Source organism: Temnothorax curvispinosus, unplaced genomic scaffold (assembly GCF_003070985.1).
Source record: "Temnothorax curvispinosus isolate PA1 unplaced genomic scaffold, ASM307098v1 QBEX01011959.1, whole genome shotgun sequence".
Lineage (NCBI taxonomy): Eukaryota > Metazoa > Arthropoda > Insecta > Hymenoptera > Formicidae > Temnothorax > Temnothorax curvispinosus.
In genome coordinates, this window is record NW_020221739.1 from 456,281 (window position 1) to 469,631 (window position 13,351).

The 13,351-nt window shown below is 33.3% G+C and overlaps 1 protein-coding gene across 3 annotated transcripts in view; it reads right to left on the reverse strand.

Annotated features, from left to right (window-relative positions):
* LOC112462066 (pikachurin) overlaps window positions 1–13,351 on the reverse strand; it is a 98,629-nt gene that overhangs the window by 25,989 nt on the left and 59,289 nt on the right. For all 3 annotated transcript variants that reach the window (XM_025027614.1, XM_025027616.1, XM_025027615.1), the window contains exons 6-8: window positions 9,513–9,714; window positions 4,744–4,888; window positions 378–564 (exon numbers count right to left, since the gene is read on the reverse strand). In XM_025027614.1, coding sequence (XP_024883382.1) covers window positions 378–564; window positions 4,744–4,888; window positions 9,513–9,714 — 534 coding nt within the window. The remainder of the gene's footprint in view (window positions 1–377; window positions 565–4,743; window positions 4,889–9,512; window positions 9,715–13,351) is intronic.

Below are 13,351 nucleotides of genomic sequence, written 5' to 3' on the forward strand. Positions count from 1 at the left end.
CCATTGCATTGCACAACGTTGAGTTGTTAGTTGCAATGCAACATTAAATTTAAAAACCTATAACAACTATAATACCATATATAAATACTAATAATATATTAATATATATTTTACTACGCTGCCATTTTCGTGTTTTAAACTTTCATATATTCCGTGAAAATTATTATGACCATGTTATATGTAATCGTCAGAATGATTAAAAGTGTTTTAGCATCGTGATATTATAGGCATAAAAATAAACATAATATCAACATAGAATTGTCGCCGAAACTACTTCAGTCCCTGTTCGAAATCGATCACGAGAGAGTTCGACGATTAGGAAACTTCGACTCGGCGAAATGCCGAAACCGGATGCTACGCCGCGATGCTGTACTCACCGATGTCGAATCCATTCGCGGCGTCGCCCTGCGGGGCCAATGGGAAGCGATAATGATGCTCGTTCGCCTCCAAATGCCGGATGCAGCCCTTAAATCCAGTCCTCACCGGAAGTCGCTCCAAACCGGTCGTGTTTCCGGGTCCGCCGACGAAGAGTGGCTCGCGAAACGTAATTCTCGAGAACAAGCCCTGCAATTGAAGTCGGAATTCTCCAGTTATACATACGTAGTTACAGTGTAACGCACGAACCGGCGCAATTGCATGGTTGCCTGATTAATGCATGAAATTGTTCCATTCGACGTACAAGTTCAGCGCTATTTCCTATGTCTTTATACATTTCTGTGATAACAATAATAACAGTATAAAAATTATCTCGAAACATTTTAATCATATTTAAGTGTATAATAAAATGAAATAATTCTATAGATAAAAAAATAGTTTGACTATAAATAAACTTAATTTATTTTTATAGAGATTTTATGTTTAAAAGAATTTTATTAATGTTGCATTAATTGATATAATAACAGAAAATTAAATCACATTAAAATATTTGTGACAAGTTTGTCTCTCGCAAAAAAGTCTTTAATCAAATAACTACACAGTGCATGACTCTAATAGCATTAATTATAAAACGAATAAATTAAAAATTAAAGCAAATACGGTCGAGCAATAATTGCAAAAGGAACAATATCACAAAATGACGTGAAATAGGGAACTTTTTCTGTTTTTGAAATCCGTGTTATTTTCTCATCGCATATTTCTCACATTTCTCTATCTCGTATCGGACGACAAACTATGCCCATTGTCATACATGACGTCGTTTTATCGTGCGTTTTGTATTCGAACGCACGTGTCTTGAGCGATCATAGGCTATCAAATCGCTTCTCGAATTCCATTCTTAAAGGAAATTTCTTAAACCGGGTGAGAAGATCACACGCGTGATCGCGAAGGCTTTTATAACCAATTTCGCTTTAGCTTCTTGTTCTTTTTTTCCAAAGAGAAGAGAATGTGGCGAGGGGGAAAAAGAGGGATTGAAAGCGAGAGAAAAAGGGAAAGAGTCGGCGCGGCGAGAACAGAAGAAGACAACGGAGAGATCAGGGATGGCTTCTCTAATTACGACGCTGTCGTTAGGACACCGAGTGCTTAATGGCACTCTAGGATAAAGTGGGCTTGAAACGCGAAGCCATTTGCCGGCGATGCTGCCCGATTTTAAAGGTAATTAAACCTAGCCTGGGAAAAACAGATGGGTCGAGAACCAACCGATAATTCCTCGTTATCATACCGCTATTCTGAACGCCTGAGAGACTCGTTGAAGAAAGAGGATTGATAAAAAAAAATAGATGAGACATTTATCGACGGCACTTGCTCTTTTAATATTTAATGTTCAGTTATCGGAGATTATCGAACTCGATTAACTCGAATATGTTTATCATACTTACAATTACAGTTATATTTACATTTATACCATAATTTTCTAAACAAACTTTAACGTTTTAATCTATTTCGTAAAATGTGTCAGAAATTATGCAACGATCAATAGATCATTTAAGAATGCCTAAATTAATAAGAACATAATTAATTAGTGATTTATTTGTTATCGCCAGTGTAAAAACATTTTGTGTTGTCTCAGTTACGCTCCTGATCCTTCGTTCTCGGCACCGCATCTCATTTGCAAAATAACAAGGCAAATGGGCGTCGTAGAAGAAGCGATGCAAGCTAAATTAAGAAAAAAAGAAAAGAAGTATCTATGTAGCAAGCGCCGAATACAATTAAACTAAGGAACGGGTTAGTTAACAATAAGATTCGTGTATTCGTTTGCAAAACGACTACACACGAATCTCATGGGAGTCTCACGCGTCAAAGAACATTATACGGCATTTGCATCAGAAAGGAGATGCATTATTCTGTGGCACGCTGATGCATCGTAAATTAAATCACTGACTCTAAATTAAGCACGATTTTCAGACTTTAAAGATGCGGAAGTTCGTATAACCAGAGTGAAACCGATCTGGCTCTATTTTGATTGTTAAAACTAATTAAATTGTTGCAATATACTTGTACATATAGCGTGCAGTTCAAAAGATTAAATATATTAATCGATGATGATTAATAAATTCTGACATATATATTTCAAACAAAAATTTATTAATCATCATTCGGTACGTGAAAATACGGATTATCTTTGATATATCTACATAATTTTTTAACAAAGTTAAATAAGGTCTGTATTGTATTTAAATGTAATTGAAAATCGAAATCTTGCGGTCTATAAATTGAATATGATAGTATGAAATAATTGAATCAATAGTAATTGTTATAATGATTATTGTTTCTCTCTATCTCTTTTTCTCCCCTTAATTGTAAAATAATTATTCCTGTTCAATGGGCAATCATATCATTTATATATTAATGCTGCCAATATATAAATAATATAATTTGTATATAATAATATAATACAGGGTGTATCATAAATGTGGACGATGAGTAGAATACGCTCCTGAAGTAGCAATTTACATTTATGATGTACACCCTGTACGATAATATATATTATACAATTGAAAAAAATACAATACAAACTTTTTTATTTTTGTATATTTAAGTTATTATCAATGTTAATAGTACCGATATAAATATTTATTTCATATTTATGATGGATTTTATAGGTATATAATTCTTGGAATAAATAAAATATAAAACAATACATTTCTGCAACAGCTATTTAAATGCATTCCGAATTTTGCTTTATTACGCGGCTTCTCTTTTATTATGAGGTCTTCGGCTTACGCTATTTCAATGAACTCTGAACAAGCGTGAGGGTAATCGATTAAAACGGATTAATATATGGGAAAGAGTGAAATTGATAGATGATTACTTGGCCGGAAGTACCTTATTCAGACATGTTTTATGGACAATGGCACTTTTTTCTGATTAGATTGATCGAGAAGGTGCGGCCTCGTTCTGGGGTGTGGTTCTTCGCTTTTATATAACCTCCTAGCTATCTCAATACATATATCTATTGTACTCTTTAGCTTCTTACGTCAGTGTTTTTGCATGTTTCCAGAATATTATATTCTACTATATACTATTTTCTCAGTGAGATAACCTCTTTATTCCGCTGTTGTTTACGTTGACTTTTTCGCTCAATGTTTTCAGTTGGTCTCTTTTTTTAACAATAATATCGAGAAAGACCACCATTCGTCATAACCTTTCAATTTTTAACATTATACATATGTTTAATATTTTTAACATACATGTACATACCTATGCATTGTGAACTTTAAATTAAAACTTTTTAAATTAAATTCTGTTTGAAATTAATTAGAGAATATTGCATTTTCTATGATTTCTTATGCTAACTAATAAGAAATTTATTACTTTTGTTACAGTAAGAATTGTGATCTTTTCAGAGTCTGTTGTTCATATCTCATTTCTTGTAATAACTAGCACAGCAAAAATACAGGGAATTTCTCATGCGAAGTTTTTGCAGTTTCTATAGCAAAATGAGAATTTTCAAGAAAGCCAAAGTTTTGTTGCGGCAACATTGTATAATGTGTTTTAGCACATATCGATATAACTGGCAACGAAGTTTCAACTTCGCGGGCAAAATAAAATAAAAAAAGTCAAAAATTTTGCACAGCCCACATGGAATACCCTAGAAAGAAGTTTTGAAATGTAAGAACGTTTCTTCAATTTCCGGACTACATTCTCTCATTAAAGTTTCCGGGAAGTTTCCGTGAGATACAACAGCGTTTAATGTTGGTTCCACCTTGCTGCCATTAAACTTTTCGCGAGTGGATTTCGTCGAATGGAAATAATTTTATCTTACTACAGCTGACCACGAATATTGATGGTGTTCGAGTAAAAATAATGAATATTGTTGGCATATGATATGCCGTTTGCATTTGTAGATTTTTTATATGTACATTTTTACACGAGTTACAAATTTATTGTCTACTATCGTTAATTTGTGCATCTTTTATCATTATTTTAAGTAGATGTTTATTAAAACATTGAGAGAGTAAGATTTTTACACTTAATATTTCAAACTAATGTTTACTTAACGAAATGAAATGCTTAATTACCGCTACCAGCGACAGTGAAACTATTATCGTAATTGAGTTTTGTTTTCTCATTCTGTTTTTACGTAAAACACGAACGGATAGTCCCGGGGGAGGCGATCGAGCGAGCGTGTGGACGTCACCATAAGAATCCCGAGAATTCGAATAAACTCACTGGTAATCCCGATAATACGCCCCACCTCGCCGCGGAATATCGATTCCCTCCTTGAATTCGCGGTATACGCGGGTAAATAATATCCGGCGCGGCGCGGCGTCTGGCCTTGATGGAAATAAAATGAAGTGTCCTTACCTTCGATCGTCCCTCCACCCTCTTCTCCTGATTCAGCTGGATCCAGGCGTCCCATCGATGTCTGTAGACACTCAGGGTGTTCCACTCATTCAGCTTCACCGTTTCCGTGCTCCTCACGGTGCCCACACCGCTGCCGCAATCGAACCTTATCGCAGAAAGGTACGAGGGTGATGTTAATCGATTGGGAATGTTGGACACGTCGCGGAATATCGCGCGCGGCCGTTGCCAGTATGGAATCCATAATAATGTTCTTTTGATACATAAAGTCGGAACTAAACTTAACATAAATGGGCACAAATAAACTTGCTTCAATGAGTGCGGGCGGCGCCGCCAGCATTCACAATGCTGTTCATTGAAGTAAATCGTCCACTCGTGTTTATTCACGCTCGTTTGCTTGATCCGGCTTAACCATAAAGAATTTATTTTGTTTCGCAGTAATAAGTAATAAGTAGAAAGTAATAAGTAGAATTTCATATGAATATGTTATAAACCTTTATAATTCTAAATCAGTACCTAATTAAAAAAAAATTATTCCAGAAATAAATTTGCTTAATGTAGCGTTGTTTTTCTCTTTTTTTTTTGTCTAAACTCACTGTAGCTACCTACGTACAAAACGCTATTAGTGTAAAAAAATTAGTCATCAAATATACCTGCCTATTTTAGCGGTTTGCTGAACGTAATAATTTACATAACAATCTCTTGATGTCGTAATGATGATAAGCTTTCGTTAATGACGAGAAAGAATATGATTAGCATACAATAACATTTGCGGTTATTTCGGAATATTGTTGATGTTGTTTGCCACAATCAGTATGGAAATCATCATCAGTGGCGATAATCTATTCGCATATTGCAAAAGTAATCCACTAATATGTAAGCCCGCACAATAATATTCTCTGCTTAGTTAATAGAACAATAAATCTATATGGCTAAGCATTTAGCGTTCGACTAATGAACTGTGGAAACGAATTCGGGAAACAATAGGCAGTCAATGAATAAATTACATGGCACGTCTGATGAATGTGTCTATATATGAATTCGCGATATCTGATCTATATGATTTTAATCCCTTTATGCAATCTCAGTGCAAAATCTGAATAGAAGCTACCATAGAAATTCATCCTCGAGAATGTACATTTCTTTTTTTTTTACAAATTGCTACTTACGAAACCTGTCACGTTCTTATTCATCATATTTTGCTTTTAGGAAATTTATTCATACTTATGACATTTATGACATATTACTATATATGATATCATACAATAATAATTTCGATGTTATATAGGAACTTTTTAAATTTGATAATTTTTAAAATTTTTATTACAAAATAAAATTGTTTTATTCATTATAAGAATAAATAATAATAATCATTAGCGTATTTTTTATCAAATAAAATATTTCAGTAAATAAAATATTTGATATGAAATATTTTCTGTTCTTTTAGTTATGTGTTTGCGATACACATTAAAAAAAGCTCTGAATATTATTTTTACCCAGCTTATATAATATTTAATCCTAGAAACAAATAAGAGCTAAACACAGACCGCAAATTTTACTAAAAATTTTTGAGAAAGAGAAAATAAAATAGGTAATATAATTAAATTATCGATTTTTTCCCACTTTTATAGATGTGATTTATTTTTATTATATTTAAAAATATACGGAACGAACATAAACATCTCGTTTCTTCATTATCCATGAAATATAAATTTCATCACTTGGGAGGAATTTGAATAAAAAAATTTATATTTAAAAAATTCCAATACATTCTATTTATTATGGTTTTATTTTCTTTCTTTTTTTTTCTTTTTTTATCTGAACAATATTATACATGGAAATTGAATGTGTTATAATCTGTTGGCGTTGAATAATTTTCAAACAAAATAAACTTATTAATGTACCATACCTTCATGGTGTTCTAAATTATGATTCTCCTGAAAATCTTATACTTATGCTTGACAATTTGTACGTAAAATGTTTAAAAAATTGACGGTTATACTACTTTCAAGGATATGTATTTGTATCACTTTATTCTAGAGCACATTTATTCTAACGTAATAAGTCTCTATGAGATGTTATATTTACTCAGCCACGGTGCTTTACCATCTCCTACACATCCTCCTCTTCCTCTTATTGTCAGATTCATTTATTGCACTCACAACACTCGCGAAAATACAATTAATTACGACTACACGTACTAATCACCAGAATAAGATTATCTCACAGCACTTTACTGTTGCACTCCTGATGTTAATCTCACACGACGTACACTTTACTACTGCACATCGTAACGGAAGAAGAACGCGTAAAAAGTACGAAGCTTTGTAATTCCCTCGACACCCGCAAATCTCGCAAATAAACACAATGAATAAATCTTAAACGGTGTAGAGTTTTCATCAACTCACGAATAACGATGTACAAATACCGAATTCATGCTACATGTCATATAAAGATGACAAATATTCAAATATAGATTTGATTACGACACTCATTAGCTAAATATCATTAAACATCGTTCAGTCCAAAAGTCTATTCGCTTCGTGTACAGGCGACATCCCGTTTATGACTGAGAAATTAAAAAATGATATTGGTATTTTAATACCGAGTAATTAACAAAGTCGAATTAGTGACTAATTGAGACGCAATCATGCGAAAATATATAATCACAATTTAGTTAATTGTGAAAGTTAATTAACCGCGCGAGTTGTTAATTGTTCGTAAAAAATAATCGCGTTTCGATAGATAATACGACGTATGGAGCAATTCGCTCCGCTACCTGCCGAGTTTCGTCTCATCGTACGAATTTATGCAGGCCGTAGCGAGATGTACAAAGAATAAACATACTAAGGCTGCGCCGCAAGTCAGTCTCGAGTCAGCCTTCTTCGAGATATTTAAAATATTATGAAATAAACTTTAAATTGCTTTAAATATTTGGTTTTTTTAATTTTAAATTAATTTTCAATATATATTCGATATATCACGACAGTTCTCGTTATTTGAATAACTCGATCCGACGATTTGTATATTATTTCGCGCTACATTAATATCGAAATATATATATATATTAGGCAAATTATATTTAAACCAAAAGTTCAAAGCGCGATACAATACTCGAATCCAAGCGTCGCTGAGGAGATAATTATCACCCGTATGTATGGCGCGAAACAGTAGATTATAATCCCTATTCTCTATCGTTTCGATTTTTACTCCAAACGATGTGTTTAATTAATAACAGTCGTAATATAGCTCGTATTAATACGACCACATGCGTGGTATATGAATTCGGCCTTTGTATATCGATCGTTCGTAATTTATGAAAACTTTTCGCCGTCGGAGAATTCGTTCGTTCGTTTTGCTTATTTACGAGATTCGTGTGGCTTGAAGTTAATAATTTGCGTAAAACATCTACTTCGATAAGTATAAATTATCGCTGTTTCGAGTCCTTATTAGTGCGAGTTAATAACTGCTTATCGTAGCAATTACAGTGAGCTACGATAACGTTTAGTACTTTTTAATATTTGTCGCGATTGTTCGATAAATATTGCAACGATAAACGGAATGGCTGTCATTATTACCTATTGGCTCGACTTTATTATGCGAATGATAACATCTTGCATGGCGGCCTTGTGTTTGCGCCGTATACTGCCCATAATAGATATCAGCCCGCAAAATCTATATTTTATAAAATAAATGTGCGGCGAATATTCTATTCTTTGCATTTCAAATTATTTTTGAATTGTTATTGCATATTTTGCGCTTTGTTTTGTGGATTTGTTAGCATTGCCTAAGATATATGATTTCATGGCAATTTAAAAAATAGATATTACTTACTTTACTTTAAAGAATTCTTGAATCTATTATTTGAAGAGTATAACTTATAGCAGAGTTTTTCAATAAGAACACGATTACAAATATGGACAATGTATCTTAATTGCTTGAGTACACTATTACGTATATATCGCAATCGAGAAAAGTATCTTCGTAATATTATATAGGTGTCATGCGGTTATATAACTTCGCGATGTACTTGTAGACGAAACTTTACGTAGTGCGTTGTAAAATAAATCCTACGGCATCGTTTTCACGGCGAAAAAGTTCTCCGTCGATGGGGTGGCGCAAAACGTCGTAAAAGAGGTGGTACGGGATCAGACTATATTGCAAAAGGTAAACTTTTAGTTTTTGCACAGCGCTCATAAATCGTACATAGACTCCATTAAGTCACGGCTTATTAAGCTGTAAACGAAAAATTAGTCTCGGCACGGAATGCTTAATTAATGATCACGTCAAACTCAGGGCAAAAGTCTCCGAAATTATGGCGCCGAAGTGTCCTATAAAGTGTCTCGTATAACTTTATATTCAATGCAGCTTGCTTCTCCTTGCGGGGTCAAAAAAAAAAAAATCGATGAACTCTCATTCTTGATATACACTGTTTAAAAAGTTACGTAGAATCTTCATCACGCTTTGATGACATTTACGACGATCTCTTAATTTTTAAATTAATATTCTAATGTTACCTCTGTGAATTTAATCCTATTAAAGAGTTTGCTATCTATGTTTCTTTTATGATATTATTTGCTAATGCATCTCGTTATAAATTGTATACTGAATGTTTTTTTTTATTTGTTTAATTAAATAGTTTTGTGCGAGTATATCAATTCCGTTTATGTGCGCAAATAGTATTAAAATAAAAAATCAAATTATTTTATAATATATCAATTATTATCACTTAATTGATAGCTTAAATAACGTAAAGTATAAAATTTAAGTACCTGAATTCGATAAAGCCATGATGCAGTATCAAGGCCATAAAGTCGCCCTGAAGATCGTCCCGTTCTCCCGCCAGGAGAAGCACCCCGTCCCATGCTTCTGGTCGAAATTCTAGTTCTAATTGAACATGTTTGTAAGCGGCTCTTAAGGCGGGAAAAGCTAGCCAGCCTGACCCAGTAAAACGTGGCGATCTCACTTCAGCTTCTGGAACAACATTACATAAAGTCTTTTTACTGATTTAACGGAAATTTGTTTTGTTGATATAGATTTCGTCGACCTAGCTGACTTGCTTTTGAATTATGTCATCAGTTATATCTATATTAGAGTATTGGATGATTTTGCAAAAGTTTATGATTCTGTGATATCGCGAGTAAAAAAATCTACATTAATATATGATACATGAAAGTGTATTTTTCCGTTACGGAAAAATACTACTGAAAGTGTATTTTTCCGTTACGGAAATATACTACTGAAAGGCTACTGTAGTTGCGAGAAATATATATAAAACTATACAGTAAATATTGCTATAGTAAATATTACAGTAATTGCTACACTAAATTACACTAAATTATAGCAATTACTGTAATATTTAAGTACTACAATTTTGCTATAGCAATTACTGTAATATTTACAACAGTTTTGTCTACTTTCTCGCAACTACAGTAATAGCTTTTTCCATAAGGGATACTGTTTAGATCCTACGGAGATCCTCAAAGACATACGAAAAGGTTTTTTTAAACAGAATTTTATCATATCTTGAACTTATAAAACGATTTCATATATTTTTACAATACCAATATCAGCATATTAATAAAAAAATATTTTTATAATAGAATTTTTTTTGACGTCTATTGTTCAAAAAGCAATATCTCAATAAATACATCTCTTAAAAAGTATCACAAAATAATCTCGAAGGATCCGCATTTGTTGCAATTTGCAGCCGAGATACGTGCGAATGGTTAACATGCTGGTATCGTCGGCCACTTTCAAAGTATACATCGACTGGAAGGGAAAAGAGCGGAAAATCGGGAATTCCGGCCGCACGCGAGGCTTATGGAACGTCCCTTTACCCCCACGATCTACAACCTCGTATCAATCACGTGAGTGTACCGCAGGGTGTACCCGTAGAAAGACCCCGAGCACGTGGAACACGTGAGCGTAAAGGTGACAATAAATCAGGCTGGACCAGAAGAATAGAAAAAGTTGCGCCCGTGGGGCCTGGAAATGGAATTCCAGTTCTTGATAGCGCCGGGAATCCTCGACGCTATCGCGTAACAAAGCGTCGTTCGGCTGGCACAATCGTACGCGCAATTACAACGGGTGATATCGGGAAGACGGAGAGAATTTATCGTATACTGACACGTTGTGTTAGCGCGAAAAAATATTTTCGATCGATTTTTCTTTACTGCGCGCCGTAAGATCGATTCAAATCCGATCCCAGGCGCATGATTTGCTGCAGCGATACCTATTTGTTTTATCACACAAGAAATTACGTTATGTTACAATTTATATAATTATCTCCTTTTTAAGATAATGCATGATATATTTAAAGTTTTGTTAATTATTATGCAATGATTGCAAGTGGTTTCAAATTATAATTTAATTTTAATTAACTTTATATACATATATATGAGTATATAATTTGGTAAAACAACGGCTGAATATTAATGTAAAGTACCCGAGTAATGTAAAATTTTGATAAGACAACTTAATAACATGTAGTCCATGTCGCTCATTTGTTGCAACAATGATATAATGATAAAAAAAAGTTTTTCAAAAAATGAGTGAATATTTTAAATTATTAAAATTTTGTAACATCATATTTAAATGCGATTTTGGTATAATAACTGTATGTACTGATTGTAGAGGAATAAAAATATCTAACTATACATCTACTCTTCATTCAGTATATTGAATTATTATCACTTTTTTGCAAACAACTAAAAAATGACAATTTTTTACTTATGTTGTTGTAACAAATGAGCGATATGTTATAAAATATAGGAAAACGTCAATGAAATCGAGAAATACTCTAATATTCTATAAATTTCTCTATCCGGAGTTGAATAACTAAGTTGTATTCAGACCATATATTCTCTCTTTGCAGTAGAACAAGTACATCGCAGGCAGACCATAGATTCAACTCTCACAGTAGAATAAGTAAATTATAGCCGGACCATATATTTCTTCCTCTACCAGAACAAGTACATTATATTCGAACCAATGCAATTCTCTTTTCGATTACATAGCCATGTATTTTCAATATGCTTAGAATTAACTGCATTGCAGCTATAGGATTGCGTATAAATGCGTTCTCTTGCTATTTTTCATCAAATAAATATCGATACTAAAAAATCAGTACAGAAAAAGAAAGAACCGATACTGTTACGTTAGTTGCTGTATAAATTCACAATCACATAGAATAAAAAAATGTAATACTTTTCTGAAACTTAGTTTAAAAAGACGATACAATTTATATTAGAGATTTCAAGATTAAAGTTTAATTATAATTTTATATGCTACATATGTTTATATATGTATATGTTTCAATACATACTTTATGCACATATATATTCTAAATTCTTTAAATTTCTCTATGACATGATTTACATGATATTACACATAAAATTATAAAGTTGTGTTAGGATAAAATTTTATTTTATATCCTAACAATAAAATTTAAAATTTTATTTTATCCTGAATTCTGACATAAATCACAAAGCGTCTATAAAGTCAGTTTAATAAAAAACAAACGATCTTCAGTAACACGATCAATATCAAATGAATTAAATAACATGTTTAAAAAACTACAGCACAAGTACAGTAAAAGAAATACATTGATCTCACATCACCAATATTATCTCGTCTTTTATAATATTTTTTTTTTGCGTTGCAAAAAAGCGTTTAGAGTGCACAACAAATAAATAAGTTTCTTCATTGCCGGAAAATGCAAAGTGCAAAAGAGAAGCGCTCATTGATTAAGATCGTACATTTCAAAGTTATCGTCTGATGTTCGCATTGCGCTTGACTTAACGGCGAGAAACGAACTTTCGGAACGAGAGAAACAACGTTTCCGCCGGTCGCGGTCTAGTGAAACCGGTGGTGATGCGTGTAAACTATCGGAACAATCGAAGCGGCGGCCGGTCGAAAAGAACGGCGATAGTAACTCGTTTCCCGCAGCGACTTGATTGATCGTTTCGTCATTCGAGGCGTGCCTTTATGCAAATTAAGCGGATCAAAAGACTCCCGCAGTTTCCACCCGAGCTTTGCAAGCTGGACATTAACTAGCGTCGGTGACGCGCTGTCTTACACAACGCGAATGTTAATGATCATTCGCCGTTAAAAACTCATACGGCCAATTAGCAAGTGTCATTGTTAAGTATTACACCTTGATATTACGATTCTCATTCAAATTGTGTAAAAATATTTTATAAAAATTTAGCATTAAAATCTTTATTAGAGAAAGAGAGGAAAGAGTAGCATAAAAGGCATAATAGAAAACGAAGGTTACAATTAGGTTACCACACCGCTTAGAAAGTCAGGCGCGTGTAAGAAGTCGCAGGGCGCATCGCGTTGGTGACCGGCGGAACGGAACGGCATGCCACCACCCTCGTTGCTAATAAAGCGGAATCTCATCGTCTGACCACTCGTCAAAGCATAACATAACCGAGGAATAATTTACATTAAAAAAATATAAAATCTCAGCATTTTACGTTTATAACTGGACCAGTCTTTTATGTGAAAATTTTGCATTTCCAGCATATTTTGCCATATAAATAAAAGTCCATAGAAAAATGCATTTTATACAATATAAATAAAGTAACATACAACACGAGTATGT